Below are 24,768 nucleotides of genomic sequence, written 5' to 3'. Positions count from 1 at the left end.
TAAAACACAGTCCTCTTCAGAGCGTCTCAGAGGGAAAAAGGCCTCTGGGAGTTTCGGTGGTCCTGATTTGGTGCTGAGGTACACTGGCTGAGTAAATTACTCTCCCAGGGCGCTGTGTCAGCTATATAAGGTACATCCTTTCTCCCAGGATACTAGCTGTCATCTGGTGCCAAAGGAAAAGCTATTTACAGAATGACACCATGGCATCCCCAAAGGGTTTGATTTATCTCCCCTCGAGGTGGTATATTTCAAGGCTCTGCAGAACCAACCATGTTAATAACTTAGGTGTTTTAATTGGCTTTCCCCCCATCTTTCTAAGGCCACGTCGATCCCATGGTAATTAATTGTGTGGGCTGTGAATTGTGTTATTTACAGCGCCAAGGCACCAACGTGAATCTGTGCTGGAAATCGGCGGGATGATATTTGAGAAGGCTGTAAAGAGACTCTCCAGTGTTGATGGTCTTCACCAAATCAGTTCTGTCGTCCCCTTCCTGATGGATTCCAGCTGCTGTGGATATCATAAAGCATCCTACTACCTCGCAGTCTTTTATGAAACGGGATTAAATGTACCTCAGGATCGGCTGCAGGTAGAGTATTTCATGGGATCCAGGGATATCAGTCACCCATGTTATATTTGCAGAGTGATGCCCTCATGCCCCAGGTGGAACTGGACAGGTTCCTGCTCCCAGGAATCCTTTAGAATCTTTACACTCAAGGACAACATCCTAGGGCAGTGTTAAATACAGGTTCTGGCTTTCGGTGTCTCCTCCCAGGCTTGGGGACATGACTGGTATAGGCTAAGGAACAGTTTGGGCAGGGCTTACCAGAATCCTAGCCCTTCAGGAATAGACTGGGATTACCCATTTCTTGTAACTGCCCTGGCTGTGGGACCATTATCCCATGACTTCTTAGCTAAGTGAAGTCACTGGGACCTGTAAGCCAAGTATTGACACACCCAGCCTGCAGAATAGAGGCTATCCCAGACAGTTTCATTTTTGGTCCTGGACCCAGATTTATTCTGCAACTTGTGTATCATTTGGAATCACGTTTGTGTAAGTACTGCTGAACGGTTCCTGGTCACCTGTTTTCAGGTTTGTTCTTCCTGGGTTTGGAGAGTCATACTGTTTAGATGTGCCCAGGTGGTTCTGTGGTTCTTTTTGGTGACTTCTTTGTGTATGTCTCTGGCTATAGAAGCTCATGATGGATGACATGCTTTCCTAAGTCCCTGAAGCAATCCCCACAGATGAGTAATAGTCTAGAAGATTCTAGTCCTGCTTCTGCCACAAAGTGGCTGGCTAGTTGGCCATAGACAAATAACTTCACCTCTTGGGGCCTCTGTTTCCTCAACTATGAAATGAGGTTGTTGGACCAGTTGATCTCAAAAGACCCTTCCCAACACTGACATTCTGAGAGCGTGAGGTTGAGACATGGCCCACTATTCAGATCTTCTGGCCATGGATGAGGTAGATGAAGCTACGACCAGGGATCCTTAGAAGAGTCAATGGATACACAAAGATGCTGTGAGAAAAGTCAGGGGAAGGCCTTCATTTGCATTGAAGAAGGTCAGAAGTCAAGGAATTTAAAGTGTTAGACATTTAGAAGGACAGATACCTAGGAATCTGTAAACCATGAGAATGAGGCCTTCTCTTCTTTTCTAAAGATATTTTTAAGGCATGTTAATGAGTTTTGGAATGACGGGGATCATATATAGGGGTGGGGCCAGATGACCTTTCAGTGGTTGGATTTTATGACGCTTATCGCTAACCTTGTGAACACTGTCCATTTCTTCCTAACAGGGCATGTTGTATAGTTTGGTTGGAGGCCAGGGCAGTGAGAGGCTGTCTTCAATGAATCTTGGGTACAAACACTTCCAGGGTATTGATAGCTACCCCCTGGACTGGGAGCTGTCCTATGCCTACTACAGCAACATCGCCACAAAGACACCCTTGGACCAGCACACACTGCAAGGAGATCAGGTACGAAAGATAAAGGGGAGGAAGTGGTCATGGCCCCGTTTATCAGGACCTCCTGAATTTTTATAGTGTCAGCACCTGTGGCTGTCTGCATCCGCCAGCCTCCAGAGGATGAGCATCACTGAATGGAGAGAAAGGCCTTCTTGCACTCTCCACTTCATATTCCCTGTCTGTACCCTCAGGCTGAATGTAGGAACAGTCCTCCATGTATCCATGGAAAGCTTTTCATGATGGGAGGACTCCTATGCAAAGGGTAGATCTTGCCCTGGACAGATTTTGATTTTGCAAAAAAACATGTACTGAAAACATTGGCGTCTTGTCTTTGGTCCAGGATCGTGTGACCTGGTGGGTCCGGAGATGGTCGGGAAGTTGAGTCAAATGGAAGGGGGGAGCATTAAACCAGGGGTTCCTATCAGTATGTGATCAGCAAGAAGGGTCTAGGATACAAGGAAGCAAGCTCCGTCCCTAGCTGTGTTCCCACTGCAGGGCGCCTTGAGAAGCGCCTGTCTCCATTGTGTGAGCCTTGCTAGCCCTGTGCCCCCACGTGACTGACAGCATGTGACGTTTGCACTAACTTTGCAGGCTCCCAAATCTTTTCGAATCTTTGGGCAAAGGTATCAATGGCTCACATCTACACACAAAACATAATGGGTTACGTTAGACCAACCGATGTTTGTTCCCAGGCTTGTATGGATGACAGCAAATAAGAGGGCACCAGTAAAGGAGACAGTGTCAGAATAAAGGGGAGCTGCCTCCAAAGGGTGGAGATCTGTATCTGGTGGGAGTAGACCATGACGTGGTTGGCCTCTTGGAATGTATTTTTTATATCTTATTTCTCCAGAAAGGATTTAAGATGTTTTCATGTCTAGCGCTTGAGGTGGTCGAGTTGAGAGAAGCGCCAGTAGTCTATGCCAGGAGTTGGCAGTTTTTTTCTGTAAAGGGTCAGGTAGTAAATATTTTAGGCTTTGCCTACACAGTCTCTATTGGAACTACTCCACTTTGCCAGGGACATTGTATAAATGAAAGGGGTGCCTGGGTTTATGCAGCCATAGACACTGTGTACACTGCTTTGCCAGATTTGGCCTTGGTCTAGGCTCAAGCTCTTGATTTTCCCTGCTTATTCTGGGTGAGCCTAGGGGATAGGCCCGGCTAGGTCAGGATCGTGGAATCAGGCTGAGCCGCTAATTGGGAACTAGACCACTCACTGTTCCCTCAGAAACCCACAGTGCAGAAACCATGTGCTTTGATGATTGGGAATGATGGTTTCCGGAAAAGAAATCTACAGTGACCACAGTACAGTTATGAAATAAATGAGTCGAAGATACATGCCGTCGGTGAACATTAAACATGAGTCAGGCTCTAAAACACCAAAAGGCTGTCGGTACAGACATCTGATTCCCTTAGAAAGTGATTTCTTTTGAATAGACTTACACATTCTTATTACCATCATATGTATTCTCTCGGTGCATATAAGCCAAGTGCAAACTCTGACCTCCATTTGACAGGAATTAATTTAATTGATAAAGTTCTTTTTTCTAATTATTCTGAAAATCATTTCATACAAAATCAAGCCATGAAACAGAATTACCATTGTTCTACTAAGCCTGGATGTGTTAATGATGTCCTATATGTATATATTACACTTTTAAGAATTCTAATTCAGCATAAATTAGCAACGGGAAATGGTATGTTGCTAACAAGCTCCTTTTCTTTTGAAGATTTGACACATGAAACGTTATGATTATGAAAGAAAATGTTTAATTGGTCAGAACCGGCGAAGATGAATAAAAATGATCCATCTTGCAGCTGAAAAGTCGCATGATTAAGAATGCCAGATATGAATCACACAGTTAGAAGAGTTGCATCATAGCTCATTTTCTTAAGAATGTGTGATTAATGGCTGCTTGAGAACCTAAGCAGGTGTCATACGTTGATGTAAATGTCCTTTTGTTGAGAAATCTATTAATTCGCCAGCAGCACGTAACAGATGAGGAGATATGGGAGGCCAGACCTCTAATTAACAAGCCGAGGATCCGTCAAAAGTTCTTTTCTTGATTCCTGTTTCATTGTCTCTTTTATGTAACTCACGGTTCGCATCACTTCCTCTCCTTTATTCATAATCTCACTTCCCGTCACTTTACGGTTTCATGAGACTCTGCTCAGGTGGGAGAGAAAGAAGACTCTCTGGGGGCTTTTGTTTGTTTTTGTGGCTTGGTGACAGATGAGTTCCTCTCATTCTCTCCACTCTTCAGAAGTTGCTTTTCTACCAGATTTGGTTCACAGCCTCCTCTGTCTCCACCTGCTAGAGGGCAGGGGTCTCGCTCATCCACACCCCTGGTTTCCACTGTCCTCCACATACCGATGACACTCAGACCTTCCTCTGCAGCTGAGCTATTTCTTACGCCCCGCGATCCTAACATGCTGCAAAGGGAGCTCAGCATCTCCTCCCCTCCAGTCCCCACAAACACCTTAACCGATGGCACCATTTTCCATGCTAGCAACCGGGGTGTCATCTTTGATCCCCCATCATCCTGTCAGTTACAGTCCCCAATAGCTTTCACGCCTATCTGTCTCTTCCCATCTCCATCCCTGCTGCCACAGCCTGCATTTGTCCTTCATTGTCCCTCCCCTGAGCCGCCGTGACAGCCTCCTGTTAAGGGTGAATTGTGTGCCTCCTGCTGCCCAATTCACCTCCTGAAGCCCTTACCCCCAGTAGCTCAGAATGTGAGTGTATTTGGACATAGGGCCTTCGAAGAGGTAATTAAGTTCAGTGGAGTCATTAGGTGGCCGTAATCCAACATGACTTGTGTCCTTACAAGAAAAGATTAGGATGCAGACAAAACAGACAGAGGGATGACCATGTGAGGACACAGCAAGAAGCTGGTCATCCGCATGCTAAGGAGAGAGGCCTCGGAACTTGTAGCCTCCAGAACTGTGAGAAAATAAATGTCCGTGGTTTGAACCACCAGCCTGGGTATTTTGTCACAGCAGCCCTAGCAAACTAATCTAACTCCTAACTGGCCTTTCTGTCACTAGTCTTGTCCCTTTCTGTGCTGTTTTTATGGAGGCCAAAGTGAGCTGTGGACAGTGGAGGTTGTCAACTTGGCTACGCATCAGAATTACCTGGTGGCTTAAAGAACACATCTACACAGGCTCCACCCCATTGTCTTATAGAAGTGAGGGTGGGGCCCAGGCGTATAATATGCATATATGTGTATATGTTGATGTGATATTTAAAAGCTCCTCAGATTATTTTAATGTGCAGCCAGTGTTGAGAAGTATTGACCCAGAAGCACCAAGCCCAGCCCATCACTTGACGTAGGAGATGCTCCTGGACTTGATTTCTCTCTGCTGCCCTAACTTCGGCTCTCAGCCATCCCCGCCCAGCCTGCCCACCCTGGAGAAAGGAAGCTTTTGGCCACACCTCCCAGCCTTGGTCTCCTCTGCCTGGCCTTCTCTCTCCACGCTCACCAGCCTTTTCCTGCCTGCTGACCCTTCCTCCTACTTGAACACAGGCTCAAACTTCACCTCCTCCCCCTGATCACCCCTTTGCTATGGGCCTTGACACCAGGGACCTCCCTGCCATTGCTCTTATGATGGGTATTAGGTACCGGATCATAGATCCATCTGGCTTCCTCAGTAGACTGTGAGCTCCGAGACAGTCACCTTGTCTATTCATGTTAGTGACCCCAGTGCCCAGCACTGTGCTTGACATATAGTTGGGGCTCAGTGTTTACCGATACATTGATGGACAGGCTGGGGTTTCAGAGCATCCAGTCCAGTGATAAGCATAAAGAGACTGTAATTTCTTGTCGACTCTGGTGCTTTGTGATGCAACCAGTATTCAGTGTTGATGGACAGTACCCAAGGCAGTGGCTTGTCAGCTCTGCCTCTCTTGTGTTCCACACCTCTTCAGTATACGCACCCCCTGTTTGGGAAATCTTGGGCACTTGCTTTCTTGTCTCTCCATCATTACAGGATATTCCCCCATTCTTACTTTAAAATCCCAAAATGTTAAATTCTAACAGAGCACACACACCCCCTATTGGGAGCCAATCATTATGGCTGATTTTAACACACACATACCCTGTCCCCCAGGCAGGTTCTTAATGTTGGTTCCCACAGTTAAGTGTGGGCCCTGAAAAGGCCCTGCTCCTGAGTTCTCGGGGGTGCTGGCTGCGTCGTCACATTTCACAACTCCAGAGAATGCAGATGCTCTGGAAAAGGGGCGCTGCTGAGGGCCTTTGCTCCCCAGCCGCAGAGTTGGCAGGTTTTTTCTTCCATCCTCTGTCTCCATCTCTCTCCCTCCCTCCCTCTCCTCTCCACCACTGTTTCTCTTCCATGCTTTCTCTCCCTTCTTTATGTCCTTGCCTCATTTTCTCCCCTCTCTCCCCCCCTTCTCTCCCTCCCTCACTTTCTCCCTCTCCCTTTGAAAAGATTAAGGAGAAGAAGAAGAAAAACCACCCAAAATCCAAACCCTCTAGTTGAACCAAGAACTTCCAGCTGAGAATTCCATTCTTTGAGCAGGTCGGGCTTCCCCGTTACAGGCTCATCGCGGACGATTGCGCCCCCTGGAGTCGGAGCTGGAGTACCCTCTCATTGGCCATACGCTTGGCAAAGAGTTAACATATAGAGTGGCTTGTGCCCAGGCAGATACCAGGTCCTTCTCTCCAGAGGGCATCATGGGGGAGCTGGTCAGAGCCCTGTCTTTGGACTCAAGCCAACCTGGCTTCCAGGGCCAGCTCTACAAGGTGACCTTGAGTTCACCTTCTGCACCTCAGTTTTTTTCTTGCATATAAATTGAGGACAGTGATATTTGGGTCACAGCCCTGTTGTAAGGACGAAACGAAAAGCACAACAAACAGTTGTTAAACACCCAGCACACAGTTGGTTTCAATAAGAGGCCGTGGGCATCATAATTCTCATTGTTGCTCTTCGCTTGGTGGCCTCCCAAGTTAGACATCTGGCAGGAATTAATACCTGCTGGGTTCCGAGTCCTTGCACTGTCCCCAAGTCTCAGTGCCCAAGTGCCCCTGAAAGGGACCTCTGGCTCCACACGCTGACAGTGTTGAGAAGGCAGCTGAAAGACCTCAGGAATGGGGTTGTAGGCGAGTTTGTGAATCTAAGTACTTTGTTAAACTACCCAACAGAGAGGTCAGAAGGGAAATCAGCTCCTCATTCTCTGAGGCTTCTTGCCCAGCTTGTCAAGATCCAATTTTCCCACCATCTGCCTGTGGCTGCGCTGGCCCGGGAAGCCCTCTGCAGGCCCCCTTGCGGCGCTGTTAGAATTCATTAGGCCTAAGGGGAAACCGTGAGACAATGAGGCCAGTTTTTTTATAAACAGCCAAAATTTATACTTCAAAATGAGTCTTCTTATCTTCAGAGGACTCAGAGACCTGGGAGGCTGTTCACAAATTCAAACATTTTATGCACTTTCCCTTCGGGTCCATCTGTAGCGCCTCTAGCACATTCCTGCTAGCGCATCCTCACAGTTAACATGCCCTCTTCTTTGCAAGTTGGATTTAATTTTTGGAAATAGCCAAAAGATATTGAAGCTGAGCCTGCTAAATAAAAAAGGATTAGTCATGCAGGATAATAACACTTTGGGATAAAAAAGTAAGGTTATACTTAGAAAATATTGATTTACCTTTTTTTGATGCTACGTGTAATCTGGCTCTGAAATTGGAGGCACAAAAGAAGACTTCTGAACACGCTTAAGGGCTAGAAGTAGAAGTGGAATAAATTTTGCCCTCCTATAAATTTTTATAGGAACAAAAATACTCATTTAGATACATTGGATGTGATGCATTTATTTAAAAAGAACTTGATCTGATGATATATGTAGTGGACAACCTTCATATTTCAATTATTCATATAGTTTTCTCTTGAGCAATGTCTGGTTTAAGAATAAAGACAAGTATCGCATGATCTCACTCATATGTGGAATCTAATGAACCAAATAAACTGCTGAACAAAATAGATCCAGAGACATAGAAGCATGGAACAGACTGAGGGATCTCGGAGGGGTGGGAGGGTGGGTGGGCAGAGATTAATCAAAAAACTTATATGCATATATGCATAACCCATGGACACAGACAATAGTGTGGTGAAAGCCTGGGAGCGGAGTGGGTATAGGGTGGAGGGGGTCACTGGGGAAAAAGGGGGACATCTCTAATACTTTCAACAATAAAGATACATTTAAAAAAAGAAGAAAAAATAAAGTCCAAGGGGGTAAAAGGAGATGGAGAGGGAACCTATAGAGATTAAAAGAGGCATATTGATAAAAATAAATTAATTAATTAAATAAAGAGTACACAAGATTCAAAAAAAAAAAGTATTTTGCATGCCCATATCATTTTGATGTTTCCTTTCTCTCTCTTCCTTTCCTTCTCTCCCTCTCTTCCTTCCTCCCTTCCTTGCTTCCTTCCTTCCTTTTTAGGCATATGTTGAAACAATTAGACTAAAAGATGAAGAAATACTCAAGGTACAAACCAAAGAAGATGGAGACGTCTTTATGTGGTTGAAGCATGAAGCTGTCCGAGGCAACGCGGCAGCTCAGGTAAGAACTCGGTTCACTGTCCTGAAATTCACAGTGGTGACAGCCCAGGTTATGCCGTGGTAACAAAAAACCCCAAACCTCAATGGCTTAAAGCAGTGCTGGTTTATTTCTTGCTCACACTCCCTGTCCGATGGGCATTGTCATGGTTGGCTTGGGCTGTGCGCTCATAGTCTGCTAGGAGCCCAAGCTAACAGAACCCGTTTCAACAAAACACATGTTTCTATAACCACAGCAGCAAGATCACGGCCGTGACACATCGCAGGCTGGCTCTTGATGCCTCTTCTCAGAAAATGTCACAAGTCCCTCCTCTCATTTCATTGGTCAAAGCAAGTCACTTGGTCATTCTCGACTTCGGGTGGCCTGTAGTGTAGTCCTTCCTTGAACCCAGACAGAGAAGGTGCCACAGTATTTATGATGAGCCCTAAAGACTCCCAGTGGACATTTTTAGTGCATAAGATTGAAACAAAAAGAGGCATCTTGGGGTGCAGGAGAGATTAGATGGGCATCGAGAAGGCCATGAATGCAGCTAGAATAATGGAAAACCATGTGCCAAAAAGATTGACCCTGTCTCTTGAACATGTCTTTTGGATGGACTTTTAAGAGGACCTAGAAAGGGCAGGAGGTTGGAGAACCCCCCTAGCTGCCTTTTTGCCTTGACTTGATTATGAAGAAGAGGCCCTGACTGGAGCCGCTAGGGCCGATTGCACCCGGAGGCAGGGGCCTCCTTCCCAAAGGATTTAGCTCTGGCTTCACGCTCCTGGTGAGCACACAGTGTTGGGAAAGGCCTCTGGGTCTGTCAGGCAGGCAGGAGACCAGAAACAGAAAGAGAGAAAAAAACAGAAAAGAATAAATACATAGACAAGCACACACATCTCAGACACTCCAGTAACAGCTCTCCCGCCCTCTGTAGAAGTCTTCCTAACGTTTCAGGAGATAACTTCGCTGGAAGCTGTATTTGGTGGAAATTGGGGGTGGGGGAGGGGAAAGGAAAAGGGGGTGAGAGAAGAAGCAGAAAGAAGGACAGTGAAAGGCCTACATGGGGCCAGAGTGTTAGCAGACGTGCCTCTGGCTCCTTAGGCATCATTTCCAGCTGTGTCAAGGACTTGCATTTACACAAGTCCACCTGTAGGGCTCTGGCCCCCAGTTAGAAGGTAACGTGTCCATCTCATTCTTGGTTGTCAACATAAACACAATCCAAGCCAGGTTTGCCTTCCCACCTTTCAAAACCTTACATTAAGCATCACACAGGAAAGTCATTATTCTAAATTGCTATTGTCTTGAAGCAACGATTGGCCCAGATGTTGTTCTGGGGGCAGCAAGGTGTGGCCAAAAATCCCGAAGCAGCGATTGAGTGGTACGCCAAGGGTGCCCTGGAGACCGAGGACCCTGCGTTAATCTACGACTATGCCATTGTGTTATTCAAGGTAAGAATCACTCACTTGGTGCTGAAGCTGTGCCATTCTTGTCAGCCTTTCCGAGCAGTTTCCTGGAGGTGTGCAGTCAAGCAGGGAGTCCAGAACCAAAGAAACTTAGTGTCTGCTTCTGTCACTCTTAATGAAAAAGGATATTTGCTGAAAAGGCAGAGTCAGAGGGAGTCCCCTGGTCTCATTTTTAATCATTAGTCTTATGTTTGACACCTGGATTCTCTTGACTTTTACAAGAGCTGTGGCATTCTGGAAGAGACACCGTATTTTATGGATTGGTGTGTGGCCACTAGCCCCCAAAGGTGCTGCAATTTTGCCACCAAGCAGCATTGTCATTAAAATACAGCTTAAAGTGTTTCTTTGGGCTGGATCCCAACAGTCTTGTTGATCAAACAAAGATCTTGGTTTTTAAGCCATAGGAGAGAAGGGGGACAGGTGGAAAGAACCCAGGACACAGGATGGAGGTGAAGTCCCTCCTCTGCTGTGTCCTTGGAGTTAACCTGATCTCATGGAACAACGGTGATGGCCACACATTGAATGAAATAACATAATGAATGGGCTTTGAGAACTATAAAATGCTCTGTGTTTCATACAAAATAATAATAGTTCACAGTGATGGAGCATTTATTACCTGATTTACATGTATGAACGTATTTAATTCTCACAACAACCTTGCGAGATAGGCACTGCGGTGTATTATTATTGCTGTATATGTATATGGAAACGGGCACAGAAAGGTCGCACAACTGGTACATTTCAACGCTGGGACTGGGATACAGGCAGTCTGGCTTCAGAGTCACTCCCACACACAGACATCAATTCACCAATCTGGGAAAAGTAAAAACTGTTGGCTCTGGTAAGAAAACCCTTGGACCCTATGTCCATACCCAAAGAAAGCAGCTGCCCCCAGAGAGCAAGTGTCTTCAAACAAAGGCGTGGATTCATGCCGCCAGGCCCATCTCCAGATCCACAGCTGTGGCCACTCACTGATTAACAACCATGACTTTTCTCTGTTTCTAACCTTCCAAAGCCTTAAAACCTATCAGTTGTTATGGTTTCCAAATTTATAGCCTGGACTTTCTCTTTCCAGTTGTCAAATCAACATAGAAATGGTTTGATTCTTAGCCATATGCCAATGCATTTGTGTATTTGTTCAATTAACACCCATCCAGGGCTGACAAAATGCCAGACTCTGCTGGATGGAGGGACATATGGATGCATGAGCCACATTCCTGACCTAGGGGGCTCACGCACTGATGGGGAAGACAGGGCAGAGACCAGCACAGAGGGGCTGTCCACCAGAGTTGGGACTGGTCACTGCCCAAAGTGCATGATTCAGATCTTATTTCTGCCCACCAGGAACTCTTCGTCTAAAGGGAGAAGCAAATACAAAAATAAATTACTCTGCAGGTGACATGATGTTTCCTTAGGGTCCGATTTCCCAAAACTTAAAGCTTTTTTGGTTTTACTGCATTTTAAGTGAGTTATTCCTAAGTGGGATGAAGGAAGCCCTTTATCAGCATTTAAAGGAAGATTTTTACCCGTGGCCAGAAGGTCTCTTTAGGTGTGTTCCGTGTGAAAGAGCCCCATGCAGAAAATGGGCTTTTCAACTGTGCAGGACAGTGATGTGCGCTTGGCTTGTTGTATTGTGTGTGCGTCCAGCTTATTGTAGTCAAAGATGGTGCCACAGCGGTGGCTGTGGTTTGTCCAAGACAGTTGGGCCCATGCCATTTTACGTCCACATGAGGACGGAGCTTTGGCTTTCACTGTGTAATTGTCCTCAATTCATTCATTCAGTGAATATTATTGAGCACTTACTATGTGCCAGGACTTTACATTTCTCTCACTTCACAACTCCCAGGACTACTCAGATTTGAATGTAGTAGAAGTCTTTGTGCAGGACATTATCCCGCTTCTGGTTAAACAACAAATATACTGGGAAACCCCTGACCTAGAAGTGAGAGTATCTGAGTTCTAGTTACAGATCCAACCATGAGGTTTTGGGTAAGTCAGCCTCTCTGAGCCCCAGTTTTATTTCTTCAAAATAAAGAAGATGGAAAAGATAAACTTTGGGTTCAATATCCTGTGGTTCTGGTGCTTTTTCAGAAGTTAAACAAGTTTGTCCCACTGACGCCTCTAGTTAATCCAAGGAGCTTCATGCCCTCTTCCCTCTCTTCTCCCTCTCTAATTAAATGAGGCCATGATGCAATTCTGAACAATATTTTCATCGCCCACTTTGCTCAGCTCATCAGTTTTATTAAATAGGTAAGTTAAAATCTAATAGAAATGTGGTGTATGTAATCTAACCTTTAGCTAGATTCATGATTTTATTTTGGGTCCTGAAAACTATAGAGACAAATACATTCTGCGTGTTTTCTGTAGCCAAGGTCCATGCCCTGCAAGGAGGTTATGAATCGTTATACTTTCTCAGCATAGAACTGGAACGTACAGGGGAAAATATAGCGTGGGGGTTATACTCTTGGGCTCTGGAGCGCGCCAGCCTGGGTTCAAGTCCTGCCTCTACTCCTCATTCACTGTGTGGGCAGATTTCTCAGATGAGAGTGATAGTCGTATCTCGGTGGGGTTGCTGTGAGAATTAAAGATGACAGGCTTGACCCACGTTAATGAACAGGAATGTTCACTAGCGCTGTCTCGTTTACTATAGAGCTAAATATTTAGAGTTAAAAGCTGGATTCATTGCAAAGCCCTCTCCCCTTATATTCCTGTGACCCCGTCAGCCACTGAGTCTGAGACCGGGACTCCTTGGGGCGCGTGGGGCGGGGGGTGTCCATAACAGACTCTGAGTGAGTTTGGACGAAGCAGTGATTGTCACCTGGCTTCCCTTGCCTGCCACCCTCATTGCCAGACCCGTGTCAAGAGAGACCTAAGGGACCCCTCCCACCTCACCATTTCCCCACGTGCTCCTGCAGACGTCTCATCTCAACACGGTCCCACTGAGGGCCTCTCTTGTAACAAGAACCCCAAAGCCATTTCTCTCCATAGTGCACAAAACACCTCTGCTGGAAAACCTGATTTTGCGAGAGGAACTTTGTCTGTTCCTGTCAGTGTCTAACACACCGATTCTAAGGGGTCTGAACTCCTTCAGAGATGGTTCTCAAGCTGGTTCTGAGGCCACAGTGTCCCACCCTGAGGACCCAGGGAGGCTGCAGACGGACAGCAGACTAAGAACTCTTGCCTGTCGGACACAGATAAAGTGCTTTGTCTGACTGCAAATTGGATAATCCCCAGAGAAACACATCCTGGATGACCAAACTCATTTAACCTCATCATAGCTTCTCCCAATAGCACCAGTGGGTTGACGGGCGGGTGTGCCAGTAAGTAAATGGATGGTAAATGGGGACTTTTGTATTGATGCTAAGCTGGGAGGCTGAGGTTGGTGGCCTCTGCCCCACAGATATAAGCAAGATGATGATGATGATGATGATACTGTAACAGCACTGCTTATAGAAATCTTTAAGATTAGGTCTATAATTAAGAGGGCTTGGGTTTTATTTTTAAGTATTTTATATCAAACACTGACCTATCTGAGTGATATTTTTGAGTGCATGCTGGGGTTTTTTTCTTCGTAATCATTGCTGTTTATCATTGTTTAGGGTCAAGGAGTGAAAAAGAACAGACGGCTTGCCTTGGAGCTGATGAAGAAAGCAGCTTCCAAGGTAACACTTTCGCATATTGTCAGAGGAAAACATTTGCACCACACACACCCACTCAGGAGCGTAAATGGCCAGCGTCTTTCTACACAGCCCCAAGGTAGAGATGGAGTGGGGAGGGAGGGCTCGCCAGCATCACATTAGTCTTTCTGAGCTACACACACACAGAATCCTGCTTCAATGGGGACAGCAAAATTCAAAGGCTGAATTCACTTCCAGTCAATAGAATTCAGGCCAATTTTGTTTGAAGGCTAAAATTATAATCAAGGCTGCCCTGATAACAAGCAGCAGGGGGGGGCTCCTTGAAAGTGAATGGATATAAATGCCATTGAATTAGGGAAACCAAAAGCCTAATTCTTTGAAGGTTAACCCTGTCATGTCCAATGCCCATATGCTTCTCCACACTTGAATAACAGGGCTGTTTATCAAGGTTATTGCTGAGTTTAGGAATTATTTTGCTTTTGTCACTGTTTACCCTTCAATGTTGTCATCAAGCCAGCTAGTTTCAATATAGCACTACAGAATGGAGGTTATAATGTCACTTGTTGAGGGGGTGGACACACATACCCACACCCCCACAAGCATACTTATCCCTGTGTGCAAACACATGCACAATGCATGCACACCCACAAACATGTACTCACACATGCATACAGATTTGCAAATAAATAGACTTGTAGGCACTGCTGTAATGTTACAACCTTAACAAGCCCTTTATAGGCCTTCTGGCTCTCAAATGTCTCCCTATCCCCAAGGCTACTCAAGTTTGCCCTATCACAGACTCCTGAAGTCGCCAGGCTGGTCTTCCTCATTTCCTTTCTTTAGGGAGCTCAGAGCGTCTTTTTTTCTGTAGTCCTAGAAGTTGGAGCATGGAGTGAGAGAGCCAACAGGTTTCCCTCCACCTATGTGGTAGCAAGAGGGCCTATGACCCAGGAGAAGGGAACTCACTGAAGTGCACACTGGCTCTTGACCTCAACACAAATTACAGTCAGAAATAGAAGAGCAGCTGAGTGTTGGTCCCAGAAGGCATTGTTTCAGAGCACCCTAAAGTGGGGCAGTGGGGGCTTTCCTGGCAGGTGTGAAATTTGCATCTCTGTAGCCATTTCTGGCATCGATTGGTATCTGATGTGCTTTATTCTGCGTGTATTTTTAGCCAGGCTTAGTGAGTATTGGGGAAAATGCAGTTTTATGGCCTGGACTAGTCACATCCTTAGAAGTGTTGAGTGACTCTCACGCATTCACCCACAGGGAGTTATTGCCCTTCTCTTTGTCAGGCACTGTGGTGAAGGTGGCACATTGCTTGACTTGGGGAATTACCCAAAAGTCACTTGGAGGCAAATCTGTTGACTGAGCAGTAATTGTCCAGAACAAGGGATGAGTATTTAAGAAATAAAACAAGGTTTCTTGCAGGGTTCTTGAACTTGGTCCAAATACAATTCCTAAAGGAGTTCTCTGGGCATTTTGAGTGGTGGCAGTTACAACTGAATGAGCCTGTGGCCTCAGGAGGGAGGCACTGCAAAGCCATGTGTCCACTCTGTAGGTCTGTTCCAGAGCTAGCTCTGGTCTCTTTACAGTATGACCTGGTCTATTATGTCATTGAAATGCACTGGTTCTGCAAGACCCATCGGGAGCCTGCCTTGCACCTGGTACTGTGTGACGCTCTAGAAGAATGCTTCTAGACAGGACACATGGCGTTGACTCTTTCCCAAGGGTCAGCTGTCTTGGGGGCCCGCATATCTGAACCTACTCTGGCTCCTCAGGGTGTCGGATTTGGGTTCCATTTTGTTGAGCATGAACATTCAAAAGGTGGTATTCACTCATTCATCAAATCCTTACTGAGCCCTTACTCTATGCCAAGCACTAATGTACATGCTTGCGATACAAAACAGAGGTCCCTGCCCTCATGGAGCTTCACTGTGAATGGGCTTTGTTAGTTTCTTTTTCCTGGTCTTCCTGGCACCAGATTCCACATAAAGACTAGGAGGTGTGGCCTTTAGGACCTATGAAGATGGGAAAGGCGCAGGCTGGGATCTTGGCATCTATTGTTAAGGGACACCCTTGTGAAAATGGAGGTGAAAAGGATTTGGTTCCACACTTGAGCTCTAACTTAACAAGTCTCACACATGCGAGGGCACTGTTTGCACCTGGAATCCTGTTTCCCCTGCTTGTTCATGGTCTCGCGGTCTGGCAAGAAGGGAGGAATGAGCACTGTGTGCCCAGGTTTGCACACACACCCCTGCAGGCACCTGAGCCTTCAACAAGCAGGCTGGAGGCCGCCAGTGAAAGCAGGTGGGAGCACCTGGGGAAAGCAGAGGAGGCCACCTGAGAGTGTGACTCAGCCAGAACAAGGAGGCTTGAGGCTAGAATCAGAAACCAGCCCTTCCCTGGTACCAGCCCCAGGCTCAGACAGTTCAGAAACCCTCCTCCCTTCTTTCCCACCCTCCCCTTCTGCCTTAGCCCCGAGCTGGGATGCTGAGCAGTCACAAAGCACCTGTGCTTTGCAAGTAGGATGTCTCAGCTGCTTCCCTCAGAGGGTTTGTTGGTGTTTAGCACAGAGTCATCAACAGATGGGCAGCTGGGTCACCTAGAAACTGTCCCCACCAGGGCAGGTTTGGGGCGCCTGTTGCAGCCCAGCGCGCATGGGTGTCAAGGGCACTGTTGATACTGCAGGACAATAAGAGGCTTTTTGTAGACAAGGGCGCCGTGTCAGAGCCCAGAGGAGCTGAGTGATGATTCCGGGCCAACAGCGCTGCTGAGCTGGAAGGCAGGAATCCCAGCGGCAGCCGCGTGAAATCCACCTGGGAAGACACTGAAGCGGGCTCATGTGTTCTAGCGCTCGGCTTTTCTCTAATGCCATCTGCCCTAAAAAAGAGACAGGAGATGTTTTGTTCAGACTCATACAGAATGCTCTCACAACAGTTGATTCTCTTTGGGTTTAATTTAAAAAACAACAACAAAAACAATTACTTTCTTGTTGTTCTAAAATCCAGGGATTGCATCAGGCAGTCAATGGTCTGGGATGGTATTACCATAAATTCAAGAAAAACTATGTCAAAGCAGCAAAATATTGGTTAAAAGCGGAAGAAATGGGGAACCCAGATGCATCATACAATCTTGGAGTCCTGTATTTGGATGGCGTTTTCCCAGGAGTTCCTGGGAGGAATCAAGTGAGTAAGACTTGAGACAAACTGGGCAGCTGCGCAGTCACTGGTTCATGAACCCTTCATGAAGGCCTTTAATAATGTGACATTGAACGGGCTCCTAAAGGAATCTTGTGGATGTCTGGAAGAACAGTCCAGAAAAAGTGAACAGCCAGGGTAAAAGCTTGGAGAAGAAGCTCGAGGAACAGCAGAGCAGCAGCAGCAGAAAGCCTAGGAGATGGGAGGTGGGAGATGTGGTCAGGGAGGCAGGTGCCCAGGTCATTGTGTGACTCAGCTGCTCTGAGCAAGACGGGAAAGAACTGGGCAGGATGTGCTATGTTCTAAAAGGCTCCTGGATCCTAACAGAGACGAGGCTTGTAGGCAAGAGAGGGAGCAGGGGGGCTGATGCATTGAATCCAAGTGAGAAAGGATCAGCAATATCACCAGAGGGGCTGAGATGTGACTGGATTTTGGATATATTTTGAAGGTCAAGGTGACGGGATTTGCTGATGATTGCCTGTGAAGTGTGAGGGGGGAGAGGAGTCAGGACAACTCCGGAGCACACGGCATTTATAGAGATGGAGAGAATGAAGTGGACATTTATGGGATGGGCAGCAGCAAATCGGGGTGGGGAATCAGAAGGTCATTTTTCTTGAAGCACCATGCTAAACCTGGAGAATTTGTTTTCTCATTTAATCCTCGCAACAACCTTTCATGCTACATTCTATCAGACACCACATTTTTCAGTTAAAAAAAATCTCTCAGATGGAGAGATTAACTCGCATGCCCAAGGTCACACAGCTAGTAAGAAGCAGAATTGGGATTTGAACCCAAGCCTGTCAGACTCCAAAGCCCAGGCTTAAAAAGATCAGCTAACTGCCTTGGAAAAATAATAGCAATCAGCAGAACATATACCTAAGTGTTTTATTTTCCCCCCTCTACCTGGCTCTGACTGCACGTGAGGCTGTATATCTTTATGCATTGTAAAACCCACCCACACATCTGGGAGTGTGGATTTTTTCATTGTCATTTTCTAATTCTCACCTTCCTTCTGGAAATGCAGTTTTTGTGCATGAGTTTGAAGAAAGGTCTTAAGCGGGGTTAGAAAAGCAAATGCCTGAATTTTCACCCGGTGTGACTTCTGATACAGTCTTCTGTCTTGCTGTCAGGGGTTACGTGAGGATCAAATGCGATGACAATGATATCTGTAGTTACATGTCACCTTACTTATTGGGCGAGCCTAATCAATAGAATAGCTGTGGTCGAGGTTATCATGTCCACAGGCTGGCTTCTGTGATTGGCTGTCCTCCTTGAACTTGACTTGGGTTTCTTAAAGATATCAGAAATTATAAGCCTGTGATAATACCAGCTCTGTGATGAAACCAGCCCCGCCAGGAGGACTCCTCACCAAGGAGAGAGTGACGTTTGTCCATCTCTCTTCACAGACTTTAGCCGGCGAATATTTCCATAAGGCTGCGCAAGGCGGACACATGGAAGGAACCCTGTGGTGTTCTCTCTACTATATAACAGGCAACCTGGAGACGTTCCCCAGGGACCCCGAGAAGGCCGTTGTGTAAGAATCTGTCATATGTTGTCTGTGAAGGGAAAGCTGTCTACGGTAGTCCCCGCTTCTCCTCGGGTAGGGGATGGACCCCCAGTGGGTGCCTGAAACAGCAGATAGTACCAAACCCTATAGATACTGTGGTTTTTCCTGCATGCACAGACCTTTCCACTGAAAGGAAGCACTTGACGGTTTCTCTTTGGCATATGTCTGAATTGCCAGCATTACTCCTCTTGTGCTTTGGGGCCATTAAGTAAAATAAGGGTGACTGGAGCACCAGCACTGTGATACCTCAGTAGTTGATCTGATAACCGGGACAGCTACTCGGTGACTAATGGGCGGGGAGTGTCTCCAGCTGGAGACGCTGGACAAAGGGGTGAGTCATGTGTCGGGCAGACAGAGTGGGCTAGCTCGAGATTTCATCGCCATACTCAGAATGGCACACAATGTAAAACCCGTGAGTTCTTATTTCTGGAATTTTTTTATTTCATATTTTTGGACCGCAGTTGACCGTGGGTAACTGAAACCTCGGAAAGCGAAACTGTGGATGGGGGGGACTACAGTACTATATTCACTGTGCCTGGAAAAAGAGAGTTTCTTTCGTTTTGCCTTTTAAAAATTCTGTTTTCATATTGGGTTTCAGTCAAGGTGGCAGAGTAGAAGAAAAAATTAAAATTTCTTAATAAAAAAGGGGAAAAATTATTTTTATCAGTTTAAAAACTGGTAGAGTTCACATGGTTTAAAGATCCAAATAATTGGACAAGACAAAAATAAAAAGAATTTAATTAAAAATAAAAAGTAATCTGATAAAAAGAAAACAGGACGCCTCTGCCTACCTCCCCCCAGACTGTCTCCTGCTCCCACGCATAGGTCACCTTCAGTTTTTAACTTCTTTTTCTTTTGCATCTACTGCTAGGTGACGTGCTGATCCCACTGTTTGTCGTCATCTTCATTGTAGGCGCTGCCTACTGATGGCCCGTTGTGACAAAGAGAACCTTGTGGCGGTCTCTCTACCGCATAACAGGCAGCCTCCCCCCGCTGCCTCCTGCTTCCCCTCACGCTTACGCTTTGTTCCCTCATCTTCCCAATAAGCACATCACTGTTTCGGTTAGATTGGCATCAGGGTTTATGTTATTTTGACTATGGAAATGCTGTTCACACCTGAGCCACATAGTATTCTGTGACTACCTTGTCTTTCTTGCACCACTTTCTATTTTCTATGGAGTGATGATTATATTTATTGTCCTTTAGTTGCTTGGCTTTTTATGTACTTACCATTTTCTAGGTACTTGATCTCCAAATTCTTCTTCATTTGTCTAAATCTCCTCTCAGTCTGTCCAGACCCACCCACCGGGTGTTCTATTAATTTAATCTTCTTGGTGATGTCTCTCCTGGATTCTTCGTTCAGGACGCAGCTGCCCTCCCAAGATGAACTTTGCTGTCATCGTGGGGGTTCCCTTGCCCTTCATCTCGGCTTTTCTGGTCCTGTTGGCTGGGCCCTCTTCCTTCCTCTTCCTTGGTTTGCTCCTGCATTTTGGTAGAACATGTCCTGCAGTGGCTTTCTAGAGAACAGTGGACAGGAGGCACATTTTTGATGTCATATCTGATCATGTTTTACAGGGGTTGGCAAACTGTGGCCCACACATAACATGTGGCCTGCCAATGAGCTAAGGATGCCTCCTACATTTTTAAAGTGTTGTAAAACAGACCGGAAAAAAAAAAAAAAGAAATGCAGCAGAGACCATATGTGGCCCACAAAGTGTAAAATATTTACTCTTACCCTTTATAGAAAAAGTTGCAGCCTTCTGCTTTAGATCACCCTCACACCTATAGTCCACTCTCCAAAAGGTGTTTTAAGACCTTTGAGAGCAAATCTGCCTGACGTGAACTCAGTGATGAAGCTTGCCTGAGACAGACTTGAGGCTTTTTATTAGTTAGCTGGGATAGTTAGTGTGAACATTCATATATTTCGTGGATTTCGGTTATCCTTTTGTTACTGATCTCTAGCTTAATTGCACTATGATTAGAGAATGTATTCTGAGTGACTTCAGTCCTTCGACGTGTGTTGGGGCTTGCCTTATGACCAGCATGTGGTCAATATTGATAAACTTTATAGTCTCTTGAAAAGAATGTGGTTCCTGAGCTTGTTGGGCACAGTTTACCTACATTATCAATTACATCAAGTTGGTTCTTTGTGTTGGCCAGATCTTCCATATGCTTCCTGATGGGTTTTTTCCTGCTTGTTGCATCAGTTATTGAAAGAAGTGTGTTAAAATCTCCCACTATGAGTGTACACTTACCTGTCTCTCCTTACAGTTTTGTCAATTTTGCACTAGGTATTTTGAATAATATTATTGGGTCATGTAGAATGAGTTATTTTTCCTTCCCCCTTGACCCCTTTATCATTTTGCAGTGTCCTCTGTATCTCCATTGATGGTCCTTGCCTTTAAAGTCTCCCTTTTTTGATGTTAGTATAGCTACAGCTGCCTTCTTTGGGTTAGAATTTGCACGTTCTATTCTTTTCTACTCCTTTACTTTCAATCTTTCTTTGTCCTTATTTTATCTGTGTCTCTTGTGACCAGCATATAATTGGGGTTTTTTTGTGTATTTTTTAGTCAGTTTGACAATTTTAGTATTCAATTGATGTATTTAGAGCACATACATTTATCTAGGATATATTTGGTTTTAAATCTACCATTTTACTATTTATTCTTATCGTCACATCTGTTTTGTACCTTTTTTCTCTTTTCTTGCCCTTTCTTTAATACTAATCAAATATTTTAAAAAATTATTCTATATCCCCATTTCATTAGCTTGTTAGTTATGTATTCTTTTAATAGTCTTTTAGTGATTATAAATCTAAAGAGGAAATTAGGCTAGTTCATTATGGATAAACCCCCTCCAGGATAAATTAGGGAGCAGAAACAAAATAGGGAAACCTTATAATAAATCAGTAGAAATGTTTTAATGAAGTACTAGAGCTCTTGGTAAAAATGATCTTTTCCATGGTGAAAGGATTAAGACGTACAAATTGGTACTCACAAAATAGTCACAGGGATGTAAAGTACAGCATAGGGAATATAGTCAGTAATATTCTAATAACTATGTGTGGTGCCAGGTAGGTACTTGAAATATCAGGAGACCACTTGGTAAAGTATATAATTGTCTGACCATTATGCTGCACACCTGAAACTAATACTAAATAATATTGAATGTCAGCTTTAATTAAAAAATAAAATTAAGCCCCGGTTGGTGTAGCTAAGTGTTTAGAGCATTGGCCCACATACCGAAGGGTCATGGGTTTCATTCCCCATCTAGGGCACATACCTGGGTTGCAGGTTTGATCCCTGGCCCTGGTCAGGGCACCTGTAGGAGGCAACCAATCGATGTCTCTCTCTCACATCGATGTTTCTCTCTCTCTCTCTCTCTCTTTCTCCCTCCCTCCCTTCCACTCTTTCTAAAAATCAATGGAAAAAATGTTCTCAGATAAAGACTAACAAAAAATAAAATTAGAAAAATACCCAGACAATGTTATAAATCCCCATTCTAAAATAAAGGTAGGACAAGAAAATTAATATCAATTACCATACAGATGTCACAGTAAAGATCCTCTTTTCCTACCTTGGTGGACATTGTTCACGAGGACCCTTTCCTGTCTTTGTTTCCATAAACGACAGCTCCTTGGCATTGCTAAGAAAGGGCCCAGAATGCAAAGTTCTCAAAATGCATCTCTTTACCTCCTTAACATTCAGTTCTGGTTTGTTGCTCTATCGAAATTCTAACAAGCAAAATATTCCCCAAGTGGGATTTATTGAGATCATACGAAGAAAAAAAGCAATCATTTAATTTGCCACAGTCTGGATAGTTTTCTCTCCCCTTTCCTTTTCAGGTGGGCAAAGCACATAGCTGAGAAAAACGGCTACTTGGGCCACGTCATTCGGAAGGGCCTCAACGCCTACCTGGAAGGCTCATGGTAAGCTCGGGACCCACGGTACCGCGACCTCTCTCAGCCCTTGCCTTGCAAGCTGTCACTGTCGTCTTACAAGATGGAGCTTAAAATGCAACCAAAAAAGCAATTTGCAAGGAAATCATGGCTTCTCACTAATACTATTCGGAGTATCACAGACTGATTGGCTTTTGATTGGAAAACATAGCATTTCCATGTTTAATTATATACAAAAATTAGTTCTCCAGGGGGAGCATCCACATTCATCAAGTTGAGAGACGCATGCATGTGTTGACTTCTCTTCCCTTCAGGTTTGTTTCTCTTGGTTTTAAAGTCTAAACACAGCGCAGGGGATCTTAGCTGGCTCACTGCTTCTCGCTGGCAGGTCACAGGAGGTGCGGGATTCCCACCTTGTTTGTGGGAAGCAGAGAGTTAGGGTTTAGGCTGCATCCTTCCATAGGTATTGGTCTGCATCTCCCGTGGCCAGGAACCTGGGACTGCAGGAAGTCACTCACAAGACCTCTGATGTCACAGCCAAGCAGGCTCCCCTTTCTGACCTTCCTCTGATGGAGTTAGCAGACCTCATCCTTTCTCTGTGGGATGAAGGACACCCCATGACGCTGCACATGAGACCTGCAAATTCCCCCCATTTGCTGTTACTTGATTTTACAAATAAGGGCACACCTCTCCAAACTCCACCTGGCTTCATTTTCCCTTCTGTCAGTCCTAGCACTCCGTCTTGCTTTCCCCTTGGGCTACATTTTCTTGGCTGGTTTATTGCCGAAATGATCTGGGTATTTCAGTAATAACTAAAAAGGCTATGCAAATCAGCACATATCCCTTCGGAACACTGCCTCGGAGACATTAGGCCAGACGTATCATCGATCATACTCTGATGCGAACCTTAATTAAAAATTTAAATGTAAGTCCAAAAGAACACCATTTTCTCCTTTGGTCCATGGGTGCCCATGTGATCAACAGATAGCATCTCGGTAATGGAGAATCTTAAATTAGGTAATGCAGAGGAAATGAGCCCAGTGAAAAAATCACCAAATAAAAATGTTTATTATTAACATCCTGTGAAAGTTTATTATCTGTGGCCTCACTTTGCACAGCAGGAAAGAAATTTTTATGAAATTATTATTTTCTAATTGATACATCTTATATTTGTGCTGTTTCAACTTGCAAAACTCCCGGATTTGATGTTAGCTCATTCTATAATCTCACCCTCCAAACTTCCGACCCTTCGTTCCTCACAAGCTTTTTAGGGGGAACTAACGTTGCATTCAAATATCTTAAGTGTTTATATGTGGGGCTTTCCCAAAGGGAGAGCACATCTGTAAACAGCCACCAACATCCCCCCCAAGATGTCTGTCACTTTTTCCCATAAACAGAAGATCTATCAATAGCTTAGAGCTTTTTTGCCTGTTTTTGAATTTAACATAAGTTTAACATTTAAAAATTTGCTGTGAAAGGCAAGATGAATTAAGATTTTTGTGGCCTGCTGTTGTAGAATATTCAGCCGCAAGAGATTGATATCTTGTGTGTGTTTATGTGGAGGGGATGGAGGAATTAAGTGTGTTCTACACTGTCTATGAATTTGGATTCAGTTCAGCAGACGTTACTGAGGCCACTCACATGCAGGGCGCCTTGCCATGAGCTGCAGGGATGTCAACAAGTAGGGCCTGGGGTAGTTTGCTGCCTCAGCTGTTCCTCATGCTGAAGTACCAGCAATTTCTCACATGGCCTATGTTCTGTCTGACCTCTGGGCCTTTGCACATGCCCTGAAGTCTTGCCTAACTTCTTACTCCCTTTGTTCCTTCCATAGATCACATCTTCTGACTTTTATGCCCAGCACTTAGTTGCACCTGTGAAGTGCTCAGAAACTGTTGAGTGAATGAACTAAGGCAAATAGAACAAATATAACTTAAGCGCCAGGAACAGTATATAAAGAACATTGGGAATTCTAAGGAGGAAAAGATGCTACCTGGTTTGGGGGACTTAGGCCAGCCTTTATAATGGAGGCCTTGAAAGATGGGTGGAATGGGTGGAATGTCCACTTAGCCATGCAGGGAACAGCATTTCTTGTAAAGGGAATCACAGGAACAAAAGTAAAGAGAGAGGAAAATTCTGGGAGTGTCTAGAAAATGTTAAGCCACCCAGTTTGCCTTGAGGGTAAGATTTGTAAAAAGGAATGATATACAACAATTCCAAAGAGGTGCTACTTTATGGAATTTTGAATGGAAGGTTATATACCTTTTACTTAATTTGTGGAGCATCAGGGAGCCATTGATAGTTTTTTTGTTGTTGTTTTTTTTTAATATATTTTTGTTGATTTCAGGTAGAGGAAGGGAGAGGGAGGGAGAGAGAAACATCAATGATGAGAGTCATTGATCGGCTGCCTCCTGCGCATCCCCAACTGGGGATCAAGCCCCCAACTGGGGATCGAGCCCGCAACCCGGGCATGTGCCCTGACCAGGAATCAAACTGAGAC

The 24,768-nt window shown here is 45.1% G+C and overlaps 1 protein-coding gene across 1 annotated transcript in view; it reads left to right on the top strand.

Moving 5' to 3' along the window:
- SEL1L3 (SEL1L family member 3) overlaps positions 1 to 24,768 on the top strand; it is a 92,470-nt gene that overhangs the window by 50,522 nt on the left and 17,180 nt on the right. The window contains exons 10-17 of the mRNA XM_081120819.1: positions 376 to 587; positions 1,797 to 1,976; positions 8,413 to 8,532; positions 9,816 to 9,956; positions 13,571 to 13,633; positions 16,618 to 16,794; positions 18,213 to 18,340; positions 22,218 to 22,301. Of these exons, the coding sequence (XP_080976945.1) occupies positions 376 to 587; positions 1,797 to 1,976; positions 8,413 to 8,532; positions 9,816 to 9,956; positions 13,571 to 13,633; positions 16,618 to 16,794; positions 18,213 to 18,340; positions 22,218 to 22,301 (1,105 nt within the window). The remainder of the gene's footprint in view (positions 1 to 375; positions 588 to 1,796; positions 1,977 to 8,412; positions 8,533 to 9,815; positions 9,957 to 13,570; positions 13,634 to 16,617; positions 16,795 to 18,212; positions 18,341 to 22,217; positions 22,302 to 24,768) is intronic.

This window comes from Miniopterus schreibersii (genome assembly GCF_964146895.1).
Source record: "Miniopterus schreibersii genome assembly, chromosome: 1".
Lineage (NCBI taxonomy): Eukaryota > Metazoa > Chordata > Mammalia > Chiroptera > Miniopteridae > Miniopterus > Miniopterus schreibersii.
Note: the sequence above shows the minus strand (reverse complement) of the source record. Positions and strands in the feature narration are given on the sequence as shown.